The 27,209-nt window shown below is 46.3% G+C and overlaps 1 protein-coding gene across 1 annotated transcript in view; it reads left to right on the plus strand.

Moving 5' to 3' along the window:
- LOC138259838 (radial spoke head protein 6 homolog A-like) overlaps window positions 1–27,209 on the plus strand; it is a 257,110-nt gene that overhangs the window by 128,376 nt on the left and 101,525 nt on the right. The window contains exon 5 of the mRNA XM_069207737.1: window positions 24,618–24,735. Coding sequence (XP_069063838.1) covers window positions 24,618–24,735 — 118 coding nt within the window. The remainder of the gene's footprint in view (window positions 1–24,617; window positions 24,736–27,209) is intronic.

Genomic DNA, 27,209 nt, shown 5'->3' on the forward strand with positions numbered 1-27,209 from the left:
AGCATTGACATCCAGCCCGTAATCTCTGCAAAATACACAAAACTGATTGACCAAATTTTGAATTCCCATGGAAGTTTTGGCCAGCAGGATAGTGTCATCTGCATAAAGCAGGCATGGCACTTTATTCCCGGCCAACTTAGGGGAGTCATTGGTACAGTTTGCTAGATACTTGATGCAATTGTTTATATATAGGAGGAAAAGGGTAGGGGCTAGGACACAACCCTGTCTGACTCCTCTTTCAATGGCAACTGGATCTGTTAAATAGCCATCCTTACCACTCCTGATTTGTGCATAGATGTTCTCGTGTAGTCGGACCATAAGTTTCAGAAGACCTTTGGGGATGCCCATATCGGCTAATGTCAGCCATAGCTGGTTCCTAGGGACCAGATCAAATGCGGCTCTAAGTTCAATGAAGACCACATACAGGTTACCCCCTCCTACTTCCACAGTCTTCCATTTGATTGTTAGAAAGTACCATAGATCAAGTCTTAAGATAACTGCTGGCCTAAACCCTGCTTGCAAATTAGAGATGGCATTGGTTTCTAGAATCCATTCTTCGAGATGAAACAGGACTTGCTTTGCAAAAAAAAATTGAAAATTGTCAAGCAAGGAAATTGGATGATAATTGGCAGGGTCAGAGGGCTGCCTTTTTTAAAAATAGGAACTATCTCCGCTCCTTCCAGGAGCTCAGGACAGGCGCTCCTGCAGCAACTACATTAGAAACCAAGTTCAGGTATGGGGCCGATATATCCGGACTTGTTTTGTACAGGTCACCTGGGATTTTATCAAGGCCTTGGGCCTTTCCCCATTTCAGTGAAACAATCGCAGCCTTGGTTTCTGCCAGGGTGAATTTGATTGTAGGGGCCTCCAGGGTCATAATATGGTTCAGTTCCCTGGAAGTAACATCTGTGGGCCCTGAATATAATCGGCCAAAGTGATCTGTCCACTCTATGGGGAGTATTGAGGCACCAGGGAGACGGTTAGGTTCCCCACTAGCGTCGGCAACCAGTTTCCAGAATCTCTAAGTATCACTAACTTTTGCAGACTCCAGAAGGGAAGCCCATCTAGACTCATCCCATCTCCTACGGGCCCTGCTAAGTTCCTGTTTATAGTCTTTCCTTGCTTGCCTTATATGCTCTGTCTGGCCCCCTCTTAGAGCTCTCAGTAGTTTGTGCTGTGCTTCCCTGCATGCGGCACTAAACCACCTTGCGTTACACTTCTTTTTTGCTTTACTGGCAGTCTCTTTGGTAAAAATGTGTTTTAAGGAATTGAATAAATGTGTATGGGCTGCTATAAGCCCTTCAACATCTTCTGAAAGCAGGGACATGCGCTCCATTTGGTCAGCCAACAGGCTATACAAAGATGTCATAGAGCCTAAGTCAGTGTTCACAGATTCCCATTTGACATTTCGTCTATTATTTGTCAGTACGAGCTGTTGATCATAGATCTTAGGACAAGGAGCTTCAAGTAGAGGTAATAGACCCCTAACTGATAAGATCAGTGGCTCATGATCACTTTCCTCATGTTCTAAAATCTTCATGTCAGCCATATGACCCCACAACCGAATGTCAAGCAAAATATAATCTATTTGGCTCTTCGGGGCTCCACGCCTGAATGTAGGATGAAGATTAATGTCCGAGCGGGAACGACCGTTCTCTTCCAGGGGATCCTCATCAATGTCATAAACATTGAATATTCCCGCCCTTGTGCGGGGACCCCGGAGCATATATATATAAAATACATACATATTATCATGTGTAAAACAGCAATGCAGGCTATAATCATAAATAGGCTAAAATGCTTTATTTCTATGCAAGTTTTTTTTTTTTTTTTTTTTTTTTATATTATAAAATCACAATAGATCATAAATATCTACCTAAGCCCCCAAAAACTGGACTTAGGGAAGTAAACAGCAGTAAATAGCAGAGAAAAAATAGAAAAAACCACATTGAAAAACAATGAAGCATTCTTAGCCAATAGGCTGCATGCAGGTTAACACAGGAGAACCATAAAAACTTTGGCACCGTGCCTTTAAGACCCTGAGCACCTCCAGTATCCCACCATGCCTCAGGGGTGAAGGGAAGGTGACAGTTGGTTCACAGTTAGGTCAGTTCTTTTTTCCGGCTTCTTCTGAGAGGATCCTGGAGCATTGAGCTCTCAGTTTTTCTGAGTTTTTCTTCAGAAAAATCCCTAAAAATAGTGTTTTTCCTGTTTACTCGACAGATAACATCTTTTGTCTGAGTTTGGCAGTCTTTTCTGACAGAAAATGCCATCTCTTTTTGTAAAATGTCCTTCTTGTGGGAAGAAGAAAGCCCAGTCAGACCCACACTCTCTGTGTATTGTCTGCCTGCCACAGAGTCACTGTCCTGACACCTGCAAGTATTGTAAGAAGATGTCAAGGAGGACTCTCAAAGACAGAGAGAAAATCAGGCTGCATGGGCTTCAGGAGAGGAAAAAGTCAACAGCCTCTTCACTTCCCAGGCCTCCAACAGAAGGAATGGCCAGATCGACGTCGACAGGTAGGATTGTGCCTGTTTGTTCTCCATCGACGTCATCGTTGCCACCGTCTCACCGGCATAGATCGCCGTCGACGGTGTCCAGACCGACGTCGAGGGACAAAGCGTCGAAGCATGGACAGCACAGGGGTACATCTCCATCGACGGCAGGCCGCCGTTCGGCGTCGAGCCATCTCCGACGCTCCCGTTCGCCGTCGAACGTCTCGCCCCTTGGCGTCGAAGGATAAGACGTCAAAATCGCCACGGCGGCATGAACATCCGCCGTCGACCTCTCGCCACTCAACGTCGAGGCACACGACGGCGAGTAGGCCCAGATCCCGCGATCGACGCTCGGCGTCGAGGCATTCAACGTCAAGGCTTTCGACATCAAGGCCTTCGACGTCGAGAACAGCCGAGCCATCGCATCTTTCGACGTCGAGGATGCAATCGACGTCGACACAACCTTCAGCTGTGTCACAGGCAGTAGAGCCAGCGGATAAAGCTCCCTCACCGGTGGTCTCTATACGGAGTGCATCATCCCATTCCAGAGCGGGCTCATCGGGGCATGTTTCTCCCATCACTCTATCACCTAGATGGTTAGAGAGCCTGAATAGACCGGCAGCATCCCCGGATTCCCAATACTCTAGGATGTATTCTCCTACTGCCTCATTACCTAGAACGCCATCGCCTACAACTAGAGCAGGACGGGCTCGTTCTGCTCCTCGTCAGCCGACCACAAGACCTGCACACTCTGCTACAGCTTCTCGTAGCAGGTCTCGTTCCCGAAGGAGAACCAGGTCGCGAACACCACACAGAAGATCACCCTCTTGGTCTTCTTCAGGATCGTCTGTTGGGCGCTACTCCCCCACACTGACAGATTCTCCACCTGCTAGGATCTCACCGGTGGATGATATCACCACTTTTAATGAGGTTCTTTTAAGGGGAGCGCAGAAACTAAATATTGAGGTACCGGAGCCGGCCACCTCATCCTCAGTTATCTTTGAGACTCTACAACACAGATCAGTCTCGAGAAAACTGCTGCCACTAGTACCGGGTTTGCTGCAACCTACTATGGACACCTTTCTGACTCCAGCCACTCTCAAGTCTGCCCCGGCTAGGATTCAAAAGAAGTACAAAGCTCCGGAGCAAGATCCTTTATTCCTGCGGAAGGATCCGCCACCGGACTCTGTTATCTTAGCCGCAGCCAGAAAGACACACTCTGTGGAATCATCTTCCACAGTCCCCCCGGATAAGGAGAGCAGACACCTAGACTCCCTGGGGAGAAAGATGTGCGGTACGGCGGCATCTGCCATGAAGGTCTCCAGCGCCTCAGCACTTCTGGGCAGATATGACCGCTCTCTGTGGGACTCACTCCACAGATTTACAGAGAAGTTGCCCAGGGAAGATAGACAGGACTTCCAGGAAATCTTGCAGGAAGGGGGCCTAGTATCTAACCAGGTCATCAGCGCGGCGGCGGACGGGGCGGATTTGGCTGCGCATGGGTATGCGCACGGAATCTGCGCTAGGAGGTCTTCCTGGCTACGGCTCACTGGTCTGAAACAGGAAGCACAACAATGGATTTTAAACCTCCCATTCAGCGGGAATTCGTTGTTCGGTACCCACGCGGATGAAGAGATGGCCCGAATGAAAACAGAGGTGGACACTATGAGGGCAGTGGGCCTGGAACTTAAGAAAGACTTCAGGCGGAGGTACAGGCCGTACGACAGACGCCCATTCCAGCAGAGGGTTCAAACCCCTCACTGGTCTCAGAGGCCACAGCAACGACAGGGGCGTCCCCTGTTTCAGGCGCGTAGACCCACAAGAGACCGAGGGGCAAGTAGACCTCAACAGTCTACAGCAAAGACACCAACAAAGCAATGAAGCATTGCTTCCCTCAGCACTGTGCACCACTCCGGTGGGGGGAAGTATTACGCATCATCTTCACGAGTGGCACTCCATCACAAAAGACAAATGGGTGCTCAATATTGTCGAACATGGCTATTCTCTTCTTTTCAAAAAACCTCCTCCACACTTGCCACCAGCAAGATGTTTTCCTTCTCATCTCAGCCTGCTACGCAAGGAAGTTCTTGCACTCCTACAAAAGAAAGCTGTAGAAAAGGTTCCACCGGCACAAAGAGGAAAAGGGGTGTACTCCCGTTACTTTCTGGTGGCGAAAAAGGGTCAACAGGGCATCTTCAGGCCAATTCTGGACTTACGGCTCCTGAACAAGTACATAAGAAAACAGAAGTTCAGGATGCTAGCCCTTCACCAGATTGTTCCGCAACTGCATCAGGGAGACTGGATGTGCTCCATCGACCTACAGGATGCATATTTTCACATCCCAATAGCATCCAAACATCGGAAATTCTTACGTTTCCAAATAGCATCACAGCACTACCAATTCAGAGTCCTACCATTCGGCCTGAAGTCTGCACCCCGAGTCTTTTCAAAATGTGTAGCAGTGGTAGCGGCACATCTTCGAAGACAAAAAATATTCGTCTACCCCTACCTGGACGACTGGTTATTGAAGGCTTCCTCTCCGGATCAGGCGAGAAAACATCGAGACATTGTACTAAGAACTTTCGAGTCTCTAGGTCTTCAAATCAACCACAACAAGTCAACCCTGATTCCAACACAAAACCTTCACTACCTGGGAGCTATACTAAACACAGAGCTCCAAAGAGTGTATCCTTCGGAGGAACAACTTTTATCGATCCACAGGAAGTGTCAACAACTATTAAAAGCCGATGCACCTACTGCTCGTCAGGTGACATCGCTTCTGGGCTCCATGGCTTCATGCATCTTCATTGTCCCGAACGCCAGGCTACACATGAGGCCCCTTCAGGAGGCATTAGAGAACAACTGGAGCCAAAAGACTGGTCGCTGGGACGACAGAGTGCGACTACCAGCAGCGGCTTTTCAATCACTACAATGGTGGATGCACAGACCTCACCTGTCGATAGGTTCTCCGTTTCACCAGACAATTCCAGCCGACACTCTGGTAACGGATGCGTCTCTTCAGGGTTGGGGTGCTCATCTGGGTTCCTTCCAAGCTCAGGGTCTGTGGTCCGACAAGGAAAAGAACTATCACATAAATCTACTGGAGCTCAGAGCGGTCCATCTGGCTCTCAAATCTTTCTCTCCATTGGTTCAGGGGAAATCTCTCCTAATTCAGACAGACAATACAACCACAATGTATTATCTGAACAAACAGGGGGGAACAAGATCACTACCTCTATCTCAAGAGTCCCAAACGATATGGCATTGGCTCCTGGCCAGGGGAATGTCTATCACAGCGGTACACCTGCCAGGTCAGCAAAACGTAGAGGCAGATTTCCTGAGCAGACATCTATAAGACGCGCACGACTGGGTCCTACACGACGAAGTCGCCGAGGACATCTTCGGTCAATGGGGTCGACCCCAGTTGGATCTCTTTGCAGACGAAGTAAACAAAAAATGCCCAGACTTCGCATCCAGGTTCTGCCGTCCGGGATCTCAAGGGAATGCCCTGTTGATCAACTGGTCAGGGATATTTCTCTACGCCTTTCCACCGATTCCCCTCATACCCGCAGTAATCAACAAACTTTACAACTCCAGAACCAGAATGATTCTGATAGCGCCACAATGGCCCCGCCAATTCTGGTACACGGATCTACTCAACTTATCGGAAAAACCTCACAGGAGGTTGCCGTGCAGACCGGATCTCCTGAGCAGAATGGAAGGCAGAATCCTACATCCCAACCTTCCCTCTCTGAGCTTGACAGCATGGCTCCTGAATTCCTGCAGTATGGGCACCTAGGGCTCTCACAGGAGTGCATGAACATCTTGAAAGAGTCAAAACGACCTTCCACGCGGCGTTCTTACGCTTTTAAGTGGAAGAGATTTTACATCTGGTGCTCTCAACAAGGTATAAACCCCATACGAGCTCAGGAGGATGTCATACTGTCCTATTTGCTTCATCTGGCGAAGTCTGGTCTGCAGGTATCATCTATTAAGGTACATTTGTCGGCAATTACAGCTTATCGTAAGTCGCCTTCTCAGGAATCCTTCTTTACGATACCTGTAGTCAAGGATTTCTTAGAAGGCTTGAAAAAGGTTTTTCCTCCCATTCGGAGACCTTCTCCTCCATGGGAACTGAATGTAGTCCTGTCAAAACTTATGGGCCCTCCCTTTGAACCTATCCACAAGGCCTCTTTACAGCACCTTACGTGGAAGACGGCTTTTTTGGTGGCCATTACTTCAGCGAGGAGGGTCAGCGAAATTCAGGCTCTGTCTTGCAGAGAACCATACACGGTTTTTCACGATAATAGAGTGGTTCTGCGAACTCACCCATCTTTCCTTCCGAAGGTGGTGTCAGAATTCCATATCAATCAGACTATATCTTTACCGACTTTCTTTCCCAATCCGGAGACTCCGGCTGAGAAAGCATTGCATTCTTTAGACTTGAAAAGAGTGCTGAAATTCTATTTGGACAAAACAAAACCGATTAGACATTCTAACCATTTGTTTCTGAATTATGGTCATTTAAGAACAGGAGAGGCAGCGTCTAAACGAACGATATCAAGATGGATTGTGTCTTGTATTGTTAACACTTACCAGCTGGCTAATAAGCAATTACTGGCTAGGCCAAAAGCGCATTCCACAAGGGGAAAAGCGGCTACTGCTGCCCTCCTTAACAATGTACCAATTTCCGAGATTTGTAAGGCTGCTACATGGAAGTCTGTGCATACCTTTACTAAGCATTACTGTTTAGACTCGGATGCAAGAGCGGATGCCCAGGTGGGGCAGGCCTCTCTTAGAAATCTATTTGCATAAATATGTATTCTTTCCTGCACTTCTTTCAGACAGTCCGCAGAGTCTAGGGATGGGCTTGCTAATCTATTCAATGTTTATGACTATTGATGAGGATCCCCTGGAAGAGAAGGATAAGTTACTTACCTGTAAATCCTAGTTCTCTTCCAGGGGTATCCTCATCAAAGTCATAAACAACCCACCCTCCTCCCCGGACTCAAGTCTCCTAGAAGTGCAGGACAGTTTATCTTTCTGATCAGTTACACAGATTGTCACCGTAAAAAAGTACTGACCTAACTGTGAACCAACTGTCACCTTCCCTTCACCCCTGAGGCATGGTGGGATACTGGAGGTGCTCAGGGTCTTAAAGGCACGGTGCCAAAGTTTTTATGGTTCTCCTGTGTTAACCTGCATGCAGCCTATTGGCTAAGAATGCTTCATTGTTTTTCAATGTGGTTTTTTCTATTTTTCTCTGCTATTTACTGCTGTTTACTTCCCTAAGTCCAGTTTTTGGGGGCTTAGGTAGATATTTATGATCTATTGTGATTTTATAATATAAAAAAAAAAAAAAAAAAAAAAAAACTTGCATAGAAATAAAGAATTTTAGCCTATTTATGATTATAGCCTGCATTGCTGTTTTACACATGATAATATGTATGTATTTTATATATATATGCTCCGGGGTCCCCGCACAAGGGCGGGAATATTCAATGTTTATGACTTTGATGAGGATACCCCTGGAAGAGAACTAGGATTTACAGGTAAGTAACTTATCCTTACAGGCCCGAAGACCATGTGCCAGTGTAATGTCCACGACTTGGTGTGTCAATCTGTTCATTCTCGGTCTTTTGCTCGACACCAATTGAGGGATACCCCAATATGCGTCCTCTTCTTTATATAGTTCCTGGGCCAACGAGTAGGGCTCAAAGGTAACATTAAAATCCCCTGCAATAAGAATAAAGTGGGAAGAGGTTTTACAGGAGAAGAAACTATCCAAAATAGTCAAAGCGTCTGACTCATATTTGCTGCCCAGGCTCCTGTTGTAGATGTTAATTATTAGGAGCGGTTTCTCCTTAAGGGATGGTATTGTTAAACCCATCAGATCAGGACAGCCCATATCTACTGCTTCAACCCGACATTTGAGGGAGCAGCTGAGCCATATGAGCAGCCCACCTGAAGGTCTCCCAGAGGTCGCCTTGCGTGCTGGGACCCAATAGCTTTTGAAACCAATTCTATATTTGGGCTCCATTGCCCACGTTTCTTGAAAAAGACATATTTTGTGTTCATCTATAAATTTGCCCCATTCAGGAATACCCATTTTGTTCTCCAGCCCTGCGATGTTCCAGCTAAGAACTGTGTCTAAACCATCTGTTCTACCTTGGAGAGTTTTAGCCGTAAAGTACCCTCTAGCAAATGAAGTGCCCTGGGGGGGTTTGGTACCCCTTTCAATCATAGCTAGACTAGCCTCGGTTAGATTTTCCATTACATTATCACCCGAAGTGTTACTCGCCCCATTTAGGTCGGGCCTGGCATGGTTGATTTAAGTACCCGGACAGATGGGGTAGACCCACGGTTGTTGGAACCTATTGATTCCGGGGCTGGGTTGCTCTCATGAGCCTCGCCCTCTTTGCTAGCTCCCCAAGTACAGATCCCCCTACTCTGACCACAAAGGGAAGGAGGGAGGCTATTTTCCATCCTGGAGAATTCTGTCTGGGCTGGTGAGAGGATTAGTGTGGGGCCTCTGATGTCTACAGTAAGAGTCTGATCAGCCTCATGACTACCTATTCCTGTTCCTTGTGTTCCAATAGTTCTGGATACAAGATAATTCTTATGCCAATTTCTAGTTCCTTGGGCCATACGCAGGACAAATTTTTAATCAATCAACTTCAGAAAGAGAGGGTGAGAGGGAGCTGCATCCTATCTGGGGGGCAAGCTGCGTCTGAGAACTAGTATAACCTCTCAGTGGCATTAGCGCCCCCTTAATAGCTGATGTAAGTGTGTGAGGGTAGAAAGCCTGGAGTCTACACAAAGATACTTCTCCCCCTAGAGGATTGGATTTGCACACATTCGAAGAGAGCTGCTGGACAAGGGTGGGTGAATCCAAATTGATAACAATACAATCCCCCCTACCGGGGTTCTTAAGTGGGCCCACCCAACCCACCCTCCTCACCATTATTATTGAGGGTGCCATATGGAATGCAAATCTGGCGTTACTATGTAACCAATGTACGACCTTGTTTTTCAGTTCTGTAAATGAATCAGGAGTATTGGTTTTAAGTTTGTGGATGCTCGTGATAACAAGAACGTATGGGCAGGATTCCTGGGGTAGATGTAAGGTTCTCAAGTTAGTTCCTTCATCCATATACATCCGATCTGTTGATGAATAGTTCTGATCAAGAATATCTTTGTAGGATTTCGTTCTCATAACGTTGGAAGAAACAACTCCTCCATTCCCCCTCGAAAAGGGGGGGCAGTCTTGGGACACTTGTCCTTTAAAGCGGTAGCCAGCCTGCCAGTTGAAACCCTCTCTTGTTGGTACAGAGGATCAGGACAGTTCGTTGAAGGGTTGTGATCCATATCCGATGGTAGGGGAGGATACTGGCGCTATTGCCCGGTAGGCTCGAGGGGAGAATTTGGCAGGGAAGCTGCAAGTCCGGTAAGGGGGAAGTGACCATCTGCTTGGACTTGATAAGACCAGCCAGTTTCTCTTCAATGGCTCGTAGGCGAGTTACTATAGGGTGTAGCCTCTTGGAAAACTCATCTTTGATATGTTCTATTATATAATCAATTGCTGAACGATCGTCAATAGATGCTTGAGCTAATATATGGTCCTTGTTCCAAGATGGTGCGCCAAGATTGGGGCCATGATTAGGGGAGCTCAAAATGCGGGCCCGTTTGTTCCTTAAATTTACCTCACCTCGTTTTCTTTTACCCTTTGTGTTGTGCTCTGGTTTGGGTACGGACCTGTCTAAGAGCGGCTGTGTCAATTCTGGTGGCTGGGTGGCATTGTCCTGGATCTCAACAATAGACTCTTGGGTATTTGGAGGTGAAATAGCCAGAGCAGACTGTAAATCGGATGGGTGAAGGGGTTGTGTTGGAATTTGCAGTGGGGATAAAGATAGGCGATTAACTACCATCAGTGGGGGGGGGCAGTTAGACGGCGCTCCACCATTTCAATTTCCTTTTCTAATGCTCCGACCGCTTTTTGGAGAAATCCATCTAAGGTCTTATTGTTACCGGCCTTTTCCAAGGGTGCCCCCCCTTCCGTCTGCCCATCTTGTCTCTTTGGATTCCTTTTAGCCAGCAGGTGTTTTTTTCCTTTTTTTGGCTCCTTGGTCAGCATTTTACTATAGGCACTTGCCTCCCCTGTTCCCAACCTGTTTCCACCCCACTGGGGCCTTATTGGGAAGACTGAAACGTCAAAAAGTACAAATACGGCTCACCTGTAGCGGTGTATTGGCCTCACGTCTGCGATAGGTTTGACCGCTGGTCGCCAACCCCACTACCAAGAGAAAAAAAAAAAGTATGGCCCAGCCCAGTCTCCTCCGGTCACCGGACGGGCCCGCGAAAGTTTTTAAAGGGGACTTCATCCCGCCCCTGCTGCCGTCTCCAAGCGCGTCCCGCAGTTGATAATGCAGCTATAGTGGTCAGCGACACTACTCAGGTTAAACTGTGCAGTTCTTTTAGGTGACAGCTAGGCTCTTTGCTGCAGTCGAAAGAGGGGGGCCCAGCCCAGCCTCCTCCGGTCTCCGATGGGCACAGGACGGGCCCGCCTTTGGCCCGGGCTTTGCCCGGGCGCGTCCTGCGAAGCGGGAGCGCTAACTGAAATTTAAAGGGCTCCTGCCCTTGAAGGTGCTGGTGCTGGCGCTGGCTCCCTCAGCCCCCAAGCGTCATGGACGGCGCGCTAGCTGAAATTTTAAGGGCTCCTGCCCTTGAAGGTGCTGGTGCAGGCGCTGGCGCTGGCTCCCTCAGCCCCCAAGCGTCATGGACGGCGCTTCCCGCGAAGCGGGAGCGCTAGCTGAAATTTAAAGGGCTCCTGCCCTTGAAGGTGCTGGTGCTGCCGCTGGCTCCCTCCGCCCCCATGCGTCATGGACGGCGCGCTAGCTGAAATTTTAAGCGCTCCTGCCCTTGAAGGTGCTGGCGCTGGCTCCCTCAGCCCACAAGCGTCATGGATGGCGCTTCCCGCTTCGCGGGAGCGCTAACAGGAATTTAAAGGGCTCCTGCCCTTGAAGGTGCTAGTGCTGGCTCCCTCAGCCCCCAAGCGTCATGGACGGCGCTTCCCGCGAAGCGGGAGCGCTAGCTGAAATTTAAAGGGCTCCTGCCCTTGAAGGTGCTGGTGCTGGCGCTGGCTCCCTCAGCCCCCAAGCGTCATGGACGGCACTTGCCAGGGCTTGTTTTTAAGTTTGTTTTAAGTAGTGAGTGGATTTTTGGCTGTAGCATGTTATGATGAGAGCTGTAATTGCGAGAAAGAGTGCGCCTCTGTCTGCCTGGCCGTGGCTTCTAAAGAACGGGACTTGCGCCTGTATGAGCGGACAAGAACCATATGCGTGAACTGGGTTCAGGCCGCCATTCCGTGGGCCTGAGGGAGAAGGCCGGGCCTCCGCGCTGGCACCCGTCCTGCAGGGATCGCGTTTCCGCGTTCAGCAGAGGGCAGGCGTTTGGGAATGTACCCCAAATCCCTCAAGGTTCAAGATGTACAGTTAATACTTTAAATGTAAGGTACTTCACTTAGATACTTTAGGAACTTTGAATGAAAGCAATATCACATACAGTCTTTGTAAAAATGGCAATAAGCTATTTTCAAAGTGGACACTGCAAACATCAACAGTTCCTGGGGGAAGTAAGTAAAGGTTAGTTTTGAAGGTAAGTAAAACACTTACAAGTCTCAAGTTTGGGACATAGGCAGCCCACCGTTGGGGGTTCAAGGCAACCCCAAAGTTACCACACCAGCAGCTCAGGGCCGGTCAGGTACAGAGGTCAAATAGGTGCCCAAAACACATAGGCGCCTATGTGGAACAGGGGTGCTCCGGTTCCAGTCGGCCAGCAGGTAAGTACTTGCGTCCTCAGGGGGCAGACCAGGGGGGTTTGGTAGAGCACCGGGGGGGGACACAAGAAGGCACAGAAAGTACACCCTCAGCGGCACAGGGGCGGCCGGGTGCAGTGTGCAAACAGGCGTCGGGTTTTAGATTGAAAACAATGGAGGGACCCGGGGGTCACTTCAACGATGCAGGCAGGCACAGGGGGGGCTCCTCAGGGTAGCCACCACCTGGGCTAGGCAGAGGGTCGCCTGGGGGTCGCTCCTGCACTGGAGTTCGTTCCTTCAGGTCCTGGGGGCTGTGGGTGCAGTGTTGGTTCCAGGCGTCGGGTCCCTTGTTACAGGCATTCGCGGTCAGGGGGAGCCTCTGGATTCTCTCTGCAGGCATCGCTGTGGGCGCTCAGGGGGATCGTCTCTGGTTACTCATGGGCTAGAAGTCGCCGGGGAGTCCTCCCTGAGGTGTTGGTTTTCTGCAGGTCGAGCCTGGGGCGTCGGGTGCAGAGTGGGAAGTCTCACGCTTCCGGCGGGAAACGTGAAGTCTTTAAAGTTGTTGAAAAGTTGCAAGTTTGTTGCAGTTTGTTGAGCAGGGCTGCTGCTCATGGGAGTTTCTTAGTACTGTAGTCCAGGGCAGTCCTGTGAGGCTTCAGAGGTCGCTGGTCCCTGTCGGTTGCATTGCTGGAGCAGGTTTTCGAAGTTGGAGACAGGCCAGTAGGGCTGGGGCCAAATCAGTGGTCGTCTTCCTCCTTCTCAGCAGGCTTGTAGATCAGCAGTCCTTCTTCTTTCTTCAGGTTGCAGGAATCTGATTTCCTGGGATCTGGGGAGCCCCTAAATACTGGATTTAGGGGTGTGTTTAGGTCTGGGAGGGCAGTAGCCAATGGCTGCTGTCCTTGAGGGTGGCTACACCATCTTTGTGCCTCCTCCCTGTGGGGAGGGGGGCACATCCCTAAATCCTATTGGGGGAATCCTCCAAACTCAAGATGGAGGATTTCTCAAGGCAGGGGTCACCTCAGCTGAGGACACCTTAGGGGCTGTCCTGACTGGAGTGTGACTCCTCCTTGTTTTTCTCATTAGCACCTCCAGCCTTGCCGCCAAAAGTGGGGGCAGTGGCCGGAGGAGCTGGCATCTCCACTAGCTGGGATGCCCTGGGGCGCTGTAACAAAAGGGGTGAGCCTCTGAAGCTCACCGCCAGGTGTTACAGTTCCTGCAGGGGGAGGTGAGAAGCACCTCCACCCAGTACAGGCTTTGTTCCTGGCCACAGAGTGACAAAGGCACTCTCCCCATGTGGCCAGCAACATGTCTGGTGTGTGGCAGGCTGGCAGGAACTGGTCAGCCTACACTGGAAGTCGGGTATGTTTTCAGGGGGTATCTCTAAGGTGCCCTCTGGGTGTGTTTTACAATAAATTGCACACTGGCATCAATGTGTATTTATTGTGCTGAGAAGATTGATACCAAACTTCAGTGTAGCCATTATGGAACTATGGAGTTCATGTCTGACAAACTCCCATACCATATACTCTTATGGCTACGCTGCACTTACAATGTCTAAGGTTTTGCTTAGACACTGTAAGGGCATAGTGCTCATGCATATATGCCCTCACCTGTGGTATTGTGCACCCTGCCTTAGGGCTGTAAGGCCTGCTAGAGGGGTGACTTACCTATGCCACAGGCAGTGTGAGGTTGGCATGGCACTCTGACCAGCACAAAGATGAAAATCTCAAATTAGCAAAAATAGCCTTCAGAAAACATTTTAAGGATAATCTTAAAGTCTATTCAATAAGCATATAGTTGTAGGAGGTACAATGGGCGCCAACAGACTTCTGCAGTCATGCCCAAATTCTATTAAATACACTCATTTTGAAGGCCAGTCCCCAATGTGACCTTCTAATTGGCACTTTTTGCATTCACAAATCCACACTTGTTTAGTACTCATGAATTAACTATATAAGAGCAGATTATAATCAACTTTAATGAAATCTAAGATCTTGAACTTATTTCAGCAGTGTGGCTCCAAAAAAGAACATAGACTGGATCTTGCAGAAGTAACGTCACACAATGATATATGTTTTATGAAATGACCATTGTGGTAAAGTAATTCCAGTAGGACTTGTCTGGTAAGGTTTGCATTAAATCAATTTGCCTTAAGATAGTCAAATAAAAAAGCCTCATTCACAAGGCATTCGTGACAGTATGGAACAGTAATGAAATAAAAATGTTGGCAGAAAATTAACAAGTGTGTTTAAATATGAGGTGATAGCTCTCTTTAATGGGTTGTGCAGCCCCTTTTAAAATGACTCTCCTGCGTCTATTATACATCCTTCAAAATATGCCCTGAAGGATCCCTCCAGACTTTTTCCATAAGATGGATCAGAAACTATGCCTTCTGCTATGGGACGGAGGTACATCACGTACAGCTCTGCATAGGCTGTAGAGGGGTGTCTTTGAGGGGGGGCTAGCGGTTCCGGATTTGTTAAAATATTACCAGGCTTCTCAGTTGGTAGCGGTCAATGACTGGGTATTTGCTGACCAAGGGGAACCTGCTTATCAGGTAGCCAGAGCGGACATGGACACTAAAGGATACCAGCCACTTCTTTATAGAAAATGGCCAGAGAAGGCACTTCCTGCTCATGATTTCATCTTCTGGAGAAGTCTGGGGATCAATGGGAAGGGGGGAAGAGTGTATGCAAAGATCCCGGACCATCACATCGAAAGAGCATTCCCCCAAGACCCTGGGAGTTGTGATTGACTGGCGTAAAATTGGCATTTGGTGTTCTCGTTGGTGGCAAACAGATCGAAGGTTGGCCGTCCACAGCATTGAAAGATCTTGTCCAGCACCCTCTGATTGAGCTCCCATTTGTGGCAGCTGTCGTCCGTCCTGCTGAGAGAGTCCGGCAGGGCGTTGTTGATACCTGGAAGGTGTTCCAATCTCAGAGAAATCTTGTGACGAGTGAGCCATTCCCAGAGAGATTGTGGGTCTCTTGAGAGGGATAGAGATTGTGTTCCTCCCTGCTTGTTGACGTAGTGCGTGCTTGTTGTGTTGTCTGTACAGACCAACACTGAGGATACTAAAATCCGCTGGAGAAACGCTTTGAGCGTAAGAAATATCGCCTTTAACTGTAACAGATTTATGTGCATTTTCTTCTGCAAGCTTGACCATTTTCCATGAATGCACATGTCTTTCAAATGACCTCCCCAGCCTTCCAATGAAGCGTCTGTTTTGATAATGAAATTTGTCATTGGAGTTAGGAAGGCCACTCCCAGAGAGATATGACTGGTTTGGGACCGCCACCGCAGGGTCTCCACCATCCTTAGTGTAATATTGATTAAATCCTCAAAGGATCCTTGAGATTGGATCCAACTGCATTTGCAATTCCTCCTGTAATGGCTTCATTTTCAACCTTGCTAGGTGGACCAAGGTGATTGATGAGGAAATCATTCCTAGGAGTGACTTGAACGTTCACACTGAAATTGACTTTTTTTGACACTGTGGTAGCCATGCTGGCTGCCCTCTGTTGCTGTGCCATTGAAGGATAAGCCTTGCTTTTGACGGTGTCAAGTTCCGCACCCAAAAAGACTATTTTGCGTGTCGGAAGAGTAAATTATTTTTGGAAGTTTTCCATTAGACCTATGTTGTGAAATAATGCTAGGCAGGCATTGGTGGCTTTGGACTCCAGCTGCGAAGTTGGAGCATTTCTTGGACAGTCGTCCAAATACGGAGAGACTTGACAACCCTTGTTGAGATGGGAATCTGCTATCGGCGCGAGACATTTTGTGAAGATTCTTGGCGCTGACTTTAATCCGAATGGGAGAACTCTGAATTGGTAATGGGCACCGGCCATGGTGAAGCGAAGGTATTTGCAATGCTTTGAATGTATAGGGATGTAGAAATAGGCATCCTGGAGATCCAATGATATCATGTAATCTCCGGTGTTGAGAAGGTGCAGGATATCCGACAGCGTGATCATACAAAGGATTGTTTCCTTAGAAACTTGTTCAATTGTCTGAGGTCTAGGCTCGGTCTCCATTCCCCGACATTCTCTTTATGAGAAAAAACCGGGAATAGGTGTACAGGGACCTCTTCTATTGCACCCTTGGAGAGCATTAGGAGTGCTTCCTGCTGTAGCAAGTGAAGATGAAGTGGATGCGATTTCCCAGGAGGGTGGTGTGATGGTTTTTGTACAAATTCCATCGTATGACCGTGAGCCACTAAATCCAGCACCCATTTGTCCAATGTTATTGTTTCCCAATTCTGTCGATAGTTTGAGATGTTCACCCCAACTTGATGCAATTGTGGGAAACATGGAAGTGTAGCCGGTGACTGAAGAGGATCATTGCTTACAAGGTTGATCCCGGATTTGTGAGGCTTGTTTTCTTCTTCCACCTTGTCTGATGTAGGTGGCTGTAGATGGCTGTCTATAAGACTGTTGATAAGCCGGTTTGTACTGTGGCTATTGGTACTGCCTTTGGTAGGAACCACCAAATGACGAGAACCCTCTACCCCTGGCTCCCCGAAAGTGCTGCTTCTTGTACTGTAGGGTACCCAGAGAACGAGCAGTGTCGATCTTGATGGCATGTAAGGCGTCATCTATATGTTTGCCGAAAAGAGTCTCGGGTATGTCTAATATCCTGGACTGGACTTCGGGCCTGAAAAAGGTTGCTTTTAACCATTCTTGGCGGCGCAATACCGCTGCTCCCGCTAGCTGCCGGAAACCCGTGGAGGCTATATCTAGTGCGCAGTCGATCATCTCTTCTGAAGTACGTTCTCCCTCCTGCAGTATTTTACGTGCCTCAGGTTGTTTGTTTTCCGGAATAAGCTCTATGAAGGCGTTCATGTCAGACCACATCTGACAGACATAGCGACCTAAAAATTGCCAGGGAGTTGGCAGCACGGACAGTAATAGCTGACATGGATGAGAATCTCTTGCCCACGTTGTCCAGGCGTCTGCCTTCCTTGTCTGGTGTGATAGAAATAGGCATCATCGGATTCTTGGAACGTCTTTGGGCAGCCTGGGAAATTACAGAGCCTAGTTTTGGGTGCCCTGTCAAACATGCTGGAGAGTCCTGTGTAGCCTTGTATTTTTTATCCCGCTTCGGTCGAACTGGTGGAACTGTAGCTGGATTCTCCATAATTTAAGACCTTCACTCCAAATAAAGTCTATGATTGGGATTGCTCTCACCAACTTTCTTGCCTGTTCTTTAAAGTCGTGGAGGAAGCATTCTGAATGTCAGACAGGTGTTGGTAAATGAAAACGTGTGGCAGCTCTGTCCATTAAATTACGAAAACCTCCTATATCCTCCGGTGGAGAATCTGATGGATGAGCAGGTGGTGGCGATGGTGTAGGAGCTAAATAGTCGTCCCATTCATCTTTGGGATGTTGGGGAGTTGAAATCTCTCCTTCTTCCCTTTCATCCTCTGAAGAGGAAATGTCCTCTCTGGGAGGGGCAGCTATTGCTGTCATAGGTGGAAGCCTGGGAGTTGCTGGAGGCGGAGGTATACTCCTTGGTGTAGCAGGAGAGAAAGGTAGAGGTGGCTGCATCTCAGCTGCAGTTGGAAACCTCCTCTTCTAATCCTGTAACGTAGATTGCAAGTCTTGAATTAAGGAGGCAGGCATTTGTACAGTGTCTCTCGACTGATGTGATGGCTCATAATAACGTATTTGATGTGTATAATACGACTGGCACTTTTGCTCGTACTCATCATCCTCCTGATATTTGACATGCAATTGGGATGGCCTGTGTGCGTCACCAAACAGCTCTTCATCCTCCGACTCCTCCCAGTCTAGCAGGTGACTAGGAAATAAGGTTGTTACCTTACTAGGTGATGTATCCGTAGGATTTACGGCAGATCTAGAAAGTCTTGTAATCTTTACCATGGCTTGAAGTCAGAAGATCCAGAAGAAATGGGGATCACGCCGTCTTGACTGACAGGTACTAGTGGCATTGTCGACAATGGTATTGTCGACGATGATGTTGTTATTGATGCCGTTGACTACGATAGTCTCGTCGACGTTGTTGTCTTAAATGGTGTCGTCGACGGTCTTGTCGCTGACGGCGGTCTAGTTGATGGTGGCGTTGTCGACGGTGCTCTCATCTATGATGGTGTCAACAACGGTAACCTCGCCGATGACGCTCTTATAGAGCGAAGTGATTCTGAAGACGGTGCCCTCGTCGACGAACCTTTCAATGACAAAGTCTTTCCTGGAGCAGATTTCGTCGCCAGCACCAACGATGGCTGTCCCTTATCAGTGACTCAGACTGATGGAACAGGAGCCTTTAAAACAGATGTCAACATAGTCGACGGTCCCGTTGACAAGACGGTAGCTGTGGTAACTGTTGTTATCACTGTTGTCGACAGTACTGTTGTCGTCAACTTGAATTTAATCAGAACCTTTCTAGAAGTAGATGGTTCTGATGAAGGAGAATGGTGGCGGGATTCCTTCCTGCGACGAGGAGAGGATGGCTCAGAGGAAGTTGAGCCTTGTAAGATCTTGGCACCCTCTTTATGGTGCGTCTTGTGGGGTTTTCTGCCTTCCTCAGCCTGCCCCAGCTCAGCAGAGCTAGACCTTTTATGAGGCCTTCCTGGATCACTCTCCTCACCTGAAGTACAGGATTTCACCTGTAACCAAATTAAAAGTCTTTATTTTCTGTCTCTCAGGGTCTTAGCAGAGAAGGTGCAGCATATCTTGCATTCTTTTACCTGATATTTAGGATGCAAGCAATATAAACAGTCTTTATGTGGATCATCCACATGTAGCCTTTTCTTGCCACAGGTCTTACAGGGGCAAAAAAGGCCTTTCTTGGAAGTATCAGACATCTTCTGAAGGAAAGAGTTGTCTTGAGAGGAAAACACTGAGCAGAGCTCAGGGAGACTTCCTTCACGCAACATGTGGTAGACAATCTGAGGTAATGAGCCTCTTTGGGGAATATTCTAGAGGGTGCTGGGGCCTGATTGGTCATATGTCAAGTTTGGATCTTTTTATAAAAGGACATGGATAGGCTATATGTTTAAGTTTTGCTAGCATTATAGCCTATGGAAATATTTACTTACTGCTTTTTAGGATACCGTGGGACTCCCACTTCGATGACGGGGATGTTTCAAGCATGTGAATTTATGAAAGATATCTATACTGGATAACAACTTGTTGTCTTTTCCCAGATTGTTTGGCAATAACCTCTCCTCAACATCTGAACACAGCCTAAACTCTGCTGACACCATCATCACTCCTTATGTTCCATCCCAGTCAATCCCACTTCATCATTCATGATGTCCCACCATCATACGACTGCTGACCTGGGCAATCTCATAAGCCTGTGCAGCTGCTTTATACTGATCACCCACAATGGGCTTTACTTGGGCGGGTCCTAAAACTAACTTTTAAATGGCTACCTATATTCTTGTTCTTAACTTTAAAGGCAAAAGCACTGATTGAATTCTCAACGAATGATTGTAAAAATCCTAGGGTAATCTATGTCAGCAGAGCAGTCCCTGTTTACATTTCACATGCTTTATTTCATCCTTAAGAATATTTAATTTTTCCAGATTGTTTCTGTAGTTTTATTTTCATGCAACATATGACTATTGTATAGTACATACTATGAGCGGAGTCACCTCCTAGTGTCTGGGTGAGTTCAGATTGTGGGTGGGTATTCATGATGGGCACGTTTGAGAGCCCTAAGGTTGAAAGCAATTTGAGTTTTTTACAGTGCCTGTGATAGGTCATTAAGGAGTTCAGACTAAATGCATACGCAATCCTTGGCCCTTCTCCAGAGCACACAGATCAATGGTCTATGCACTATGCCAATTGCAAATAGAAACAGCCTTATAAGTGTGCAGCAGGATGCTGGATCATGACCAGTTTTGCAAGCCCATCCTTGAGAGGTGAGGTCAGGTTTGTATGTCCCCTTTTATCCCCACATCATCCTGAAATTCTCCATTTCCATACCTCACGTCATCTCTTGCCTCCTCAGCACCAGTTTCCATGTTCTTTTTCTGTAAGTATTTCATGTAATTAGTGCAGGAAACGAGGTGTATCTGTCAGCTGCAATTGAGCTGGATCTGGGATCGGTGCAACATCCATGAAGTAAGCTGAATTTGTCCTGTTAATCTGCTAAATTGTTAATTTGCTGACACCGGAACTCTTTCAGCATCAGCTGCACATTGTCTGCCTTACTTTCTGAACAGCAACCTGGAGGAGTTTTCTTATCCCCACTTCCATCTGGGCCTAAAGGAAGGTTTCCGATAAAGGGCCATCAGCCGTCCTTTTATCAGAATCCCATCCTGGGTCAGTGCTATCTGGAGCCTATCACCTAGATATCTATGCAAAGCATGGAAACAAAGACACTGAGATTGTTATCACTTCACAAGTGCATACAAACACTATGATTTGGATGCAGGTCTTCAACGTTGTTCATCACCTGTATATAAGAGAAATGCATGCACTGTAAGAATATCAAATGAATGTCTGTATTAGTAATTACATTAATGATGTAAATATTACTTGCTAATTTATTTTTTTATTCAATTTCTTTTATAGCACTATTAATCCTAATATAGAGTGTCGACCTGCTTTACTAGACACAAACGTTTTATACAGTCAATTAATCGTATAAGTGTGTAAATCAATGTACAAGAGGTTTCTACAAAAGGTAATGTGTGTTACAAGGTTTAGGAATCATGTCATCCATTCTGGTAGGCATAATATGTTAAGTGCACTTGGTCTGGGAAAACACAAAGTCAGGATTTAAAACATAATGCAGTGATTGCCTGTGCTGATATGACTTGATTATTACCCAAATTAACCCTTTCTAGTAACCTAGGAATAATGAAAACTTGAGGACAAATAAAAGGTCCAAAGCTATGCTTTTCAGTTTGAATACAGCTCCTTGATGCCCGTTCACTGTGCTATATTAGAAGGATGTTAACTTAATAACTGCTATTAACTAACGAATCTCTGTAAGAAATGCAGTACCCATTAAGCAATCTATATGGAATACAAATCTGGGATCTGCCTGTTACAAGTAAGGCTGCCCCTTGGTCGAATTTGTACCAGAAGGACCAGTATTTTAAGGTCCCAGTTGGTAGAAAAAAAAGCAAAATCACCAAAAGCCAGTATTTTCCCCATGTAGAAAATGAATGCACGGGATTCAATGTAATGTAAACTTAGATTTAAGTATCATGCCTAGGCCTTTACAGAATCTTCAGACGTGAAAATATGGCCAGTATGTTTCCCTGGGAATGGTGGAAAGCGATCCTTAACAACAAGCCACAATTACCCTCCGCGCTATTTTACAATGAGGCAAAACTGTGACTAGATAAAACATAGCTCTCTCTGGCCTGATACTTAACGACCAGAGTTATCTTACCTTACTTTTATCCCTTGGAAATTACGGGACACACACACAGGCACTTAGCATAGCACCAAGCTGAGACAGCCAAGGTCTGCCCACACCACGAGGAAATCCGTTACAAAATATTAGGCCTACCCCTGGTGACATCGTTGGTCCAGTCACTCCTGTGGGCAGGCCAGCAGCATTTGGCAAGATCATCACAATAGGTAGCTCTTTCGCGCTATGAATGATTGAAGGTCCAGTTCTGCTGAGTCTGTGAGCGCTGCAATATTGGTGTAAGAAATATTGGGATTAGTACTGTGTGAGGGAAAAATCTATTGATCTTCTGCCATGATTTATAGAAATACCCAAATAGTTTATACAATAATAAAAAATATATTACATGGTACATTGTTTACATGTGTGGTGCGAAAAGTAAGACAATTCTGAAACAGTCATAGGAGTGAATGAAAGCAGCGGCCATATTGGAATAAAACTGAAGTAAGAATAAGAAAAATACCACAGAAACTAAATGGGCTAAAATCTAACTATACAATAGCATAATTATATGTGAAATATTTCCGCCGAAGGAATTGGTCTTATTGATGCCGCCTTGTTGGAGTATTCTCGAGTCAGTATCATGTAGAGCATTTTCTATGGCTTGCCATTCATGTCGAGGTGATTCATAGTTTTAACTAATACCGTTGGCTTTCTAACTGCTAGCTAACCATCTACCATACATGTCAACATTTTAGAAGAGGAAAGAGGGAGATTTTAACAAAATAATGGGGAGAATGTATTTCTTCCACGGACTTCTGTCAAGGCCTGAATCGGGTCTACTGTTATGTATGGGACTTGAAAGTGTGCAGGATCGGATATTGGAAATGCAGATACATGTTTTTTTCTTATCTGTCAGGAGCACGGAGAAAGCATTATGAGTGTGACAAAAATGTGCATTGGTCTGGAGGAGCATGATCTTTGAAATCAGGAACCCGGAGGCAGGAATCTAGCCTTGAAATCGGTAGTCTCCCTCCTGAATCCGGAGGGTTGGCATGCATGACTTGAGTTGTACATGAAATCACTCTGACAGGTTGACAAACACATTATAGTTGTGTTATAGATAAACGTTTTTAATGACCTTGATATTATTAAGACGGGCAAACCTTTCTGATTTACATTCTTGCTATACGGTCACATTTATGTAATAGATATAGTTATAGTGCTCGTGATCACAGCTCTTGCACATACGGGGTAGGGTAGAGCCAGGGTGGACATGGTAAAACGTCTAGAATTAGCCTGCAAAAAAAGAATTGCAGAAAGGAGGGTTTCCGAGGCATCCGAATATGACATTTTGGCCAATATGGGGCATCTTGTCCTACATGTTTGTTTTTATGGTCACCTCGGTCCGTTGTGGTAGTGCAGGGGGAGGGTTTTTAGTCTCTGTATTCACTAAACTGTAGTTGTGAGTATAATGAGGAGAATGGGTTTGGTGGAGATTGGCAGCAGCCTCCCTCCTAGGATTTTTGTCTGGTGGTATGATCCTGGGAGGATGGGAGAAGGCAGCGCCATTACATATAAACTGGGGCACATCGATTGGCAGAAACATTTTGTGATATCCCACACTCCCTAGGATTGAGAGGCAGCCCGTCTTTTTCCCTCGAGTCGGGATTCTTGGGCATTGTGATTTAGCTTTTAGTTGGTTGGCTTTGCTTCAATGATAGGGGTGTGAGAGATTGATTGTTTTCACTTGTATAAACAGGTGCTGTTCGGCGGTTGGTAAACAAGTTAAAAAAGTTATTACAAGTAAAGTTGATCATGTGTAGACCCAGGCGAGAGATCCCGGTTGGGGGGTGGGGGGGGGCAGGCGTGTTAGTTTGATACAGCGAGAAGGCAACGGTGGTGTATAGAGGATAGTTGGATGCGTGAAGTTTGAGAGAGGAGAGTTTGTGATACGGTTTTGGACATGTGCAGGGTTGCTTAGGGAAAGGGGGTGGATAGTTGGGAATATGTATAGTGAGGCCAGGGTTAATGTTAGTCTGTACGGCTTAGGCCAAGGATGTTTGGGCTTGGAGTTTATAGCAACTATTTCATAAAAACGGCCTTTTCCAGTAATCTTTTGGTGTTCTTTTGTTCCTGGATGCGCCATCCCTCCCAAAGGAAGGCCCGATCAAGTGTGTTATAACCAGTAGTGCATTTCAGCATCTTTATTTAGTCCCTTCTAGCTGGTATGTCGCAAGTTTGTTATTTTCAGTTTAAATGCACCCTTCGCTTCGGGGTTCTTGCTGAAGACTCCTTCACGGTACATGCTATAAAAGCAGCCCAGGCAACCACCCCCAGGTCAAAAATCGTTGTAACGTTTAATTTCTGTGCACTGCCACACACATTGCCATACAATCCAATAGAACCATTTCAGACGAAAGACTTCCGATTTCTGAAGACAAAAATAGCTATATTTTACATCCTATCTAGAAGTGCCTTTGCTACAGTAGAAGTCAATGAGGAAAATTCATGCTCTCTTTTTTTTTTCTTCTTCAAAATCTCCCTCCTTCCTGTTCTGAAATGTTGGCATGTATGCAGTGCAGTTTCATTGGTGAATTTCCTTATGCGAGCTAATATTTATTTAGCTGCGGACTGAACAGTTTTTTTTTTTTTTTTTTTTAATAAAACGCTCCTGCGAGCTCTGTTTAAGGTTCCTGGCGCTGCTTTAGCGACCGCACAGACAGTGACACACCCCTGAACGACATCCACAATGCATAATTTTAGCTGGTAGTTTTTTAATGTTTTTTTACTTTGCAATTCGTTCCAGAATTTTTGTTTGGCGGTTTATTTGAATATTTGTGTTAATTTAGCAGTGTGATTGAAAGGCAATGTTTTGCCTTAATTATATAGTCTCTTCCTCTTTATAGCTCTGTTTCTGACCCTGATTATATTGCTGCACTTGTTTCAGGAAGCTGTTTTTGTTTTCTTGACAGAGATTAACCACACTCCTCCATGGACGGCAAAACTTTCCACGCATATAATCCCTCAATATGCTATAGCGGTTCTTCAGTCCAATTTGTGGCCCGGTGCCCATGCCTTCGCTTCCGGCAAGTAAGTAGATGCCTGCAGAATGGATGCAGTAAACCGATGTGTTTAAGTATGGACAACAAAAAATAAGAGGTTTCCCCAGAGACCAATGTCATTTCACCCAAAGCACAAACGGTCTGAAGAGTTGCCGTGGCAATTAGCGAACAAGCTCAGTGAGCAAACAAGCCTTTTCCAGGGATGGTTGCAGGGTGAATAACCTTGCTAAGATTAGTTTGAAGAAATGGAGCTTTATGGTGGGTGCTGATCAGTGCCAGTTTTAGTGTTAATGTCACCTGGTGATGACCTTTGTTGGCGTTCTCCCAGTGGCCGCCTACTTCGCCGATTCCCTCACTACCATCCTCCAGTGGTGCCTCTCATCTCTTTGTAGCCCCTCTCACATTTATTTTATTGATTTGATAGCACTGCTCATCCAGTGTAGGGTGTCATGGAGCTTTACACCACATAGATATTTTACAGTGGTTATGAATTATACAAGTGTGTAAATCAAGTGTTATCCTATTTCTTTGATCAGTGCTATTACAAAGATAATGGGCAGAGTCATTTTAGATCATCTCGAGGGTGGACCCACGATAAAAACGTCGTTTCAGATCTTCAGTATGAATTTAGGGCAGGGTTGGACACCACTGAACAAAGTTTAAATTTGCAAGTACACCGTAGCTAAATCAGGTACCGTATATTTAATAATTATGTATCTAAAATCTGCATTTGATCATGTAAACCACACCAAGCTTTGGGCCATAAAGGAGGACATGGGGGTGGAGGCAAATATTGTCAACTTTTTAAGACAACTGCACTGTGAGGTCATGGCTAGTATTAGATATGGACCCTTGGGTGAAATCACTGACTTGTTCTCCCATGCAGTGCATCAAGGTTGTGTCAAGGCACCTTTTCTTTCTATTTTATACATAAATGGCCTGGAACAACATCTTGCTAACCTTAAGGCAGATGTACCATATGTTGGTACCCGGCCAGTCCTCGTTTTATTATATGTGGGCAATGCCGTTCTTGTTGCCAGAACGAAAATTGGGCTCCAGAAACTTCTGGACAATTTTTGTACCTTCATGAATGATCTGGAACTCAATGTTAGTCATTCCAAATCTCATATCGTGATTTTTGGGCCTAGTGGTAGCAGAAACAATGCTTTTTTTGTCAACAACACTGAAATTACGCCAGTCCCTACTTTCCATTATTTAGGGGTGCTGTTTAATGACAGCTGCTCACGGAATTCTTTAGGTACTGCAACAACGTCTATATTTGCTTGTAGTGTAGAGGCACTTTTCAAGTTACAAAGAATTTAGGCTCTAAACCTTTCAGGGAACTTGGGGAAGTCTATAAAGCTAAATGCAGAGCAATTGCATCTTATGGCTCCAGGTTTTGGGGGATCAAAAATTATCCTTTCATTCAGAGGGTTGAACAAGGGTGCTTAAAGAGGTTGTTGGCGGTCCCTGATAGCACATCCACCTACATTTGCCGTTCTGAATTTGGTCTTGATTATGTTTGTGACATTAGCAGAGTCTGGCCACTCTTACTGTGGCTGGCAGTCTAGACTGAGCCGGAGGGTGAACTCATTCTCAAGATGATCATGAATTCTATGCAGCTTGAGTATGCCTCAAGAATACTATGGTTAATGTATATCAAGAATACCAGTAAGTCTTTGGTTATACCAACCATACTTGTATGGGCTAAGAGTGGTTGATCTGTAGAACCACAAACTCAAAACTCAGGATTTAAAATTTAACACAGTGGTTGGGATTGTCTACACTAATAAGAATGTATTACTATTCAAAGAATCATTTTTAGCAACCTTATAGCAACGAAAGCTTGAGCAAACAAGCAATAAGGTTCTAAGCCTATGCCTAGCAGTTTGCATGCAGCTTTTTGATTCTGTTACCTGCATGTTACACGTTGTGCTTCGCAGCAGGCACATTAACCCTCTGCTACTTTATGGTGACGCAAAACTGTGACTCGACAAAACATAGATCTTTCCAGCAATAAACATTGTGGTCACAAGTTAATTTGCCAATTATTATCGTCCCCTGAATATTGCTGGGCATAGAAAAATATCTGCAGGCTGCCCTGGTCTCTACAACATGTCTGCTCTGCACCCACTCTTGTCAAATGGCGCCCCCTCAAACTTAGTGCCTGTTATGATGGCACCAATCACACCGCTTTAAACCCGGCTCTGATGCTAAAGCACAATAGCCACAGAAAAGGATGATGGACGGAGTGCTGAAACCTTTCAAACACTCACCCACAGCCACAGATCTGGGTTAAATCCATCATCTTCTGCTCACCATGCTGTCCCAGCTTGGACCCAGCCATATGCAGATCAGTCTTGACCTTGCTCCCCATGGGAACTGTCCATCCCGAACTGCCAGGCCAGGTCCTCCCTGGACCGGAAACATGCATCCTGGGACCAGCTTCGAGGTATCACTGTTCATCAGCCAGGCTAGCTTGGATTCAGAGAAACAGTGAGC

Source organism: Pleurodeles waltl, chromosome 9, assembly GCF_031143425.1.
Source record: "Pleurodeles waltl isolate 20211129_DDA chromosome 9, aPleWal1.hap1.20221129, whole genome shotgun sequence".
NCBI lineage: Eukaryota > Metazoa > Chordata > Amphibia > Caudata > Salamandridae > Pleurodeles > Pleurodeles waltl.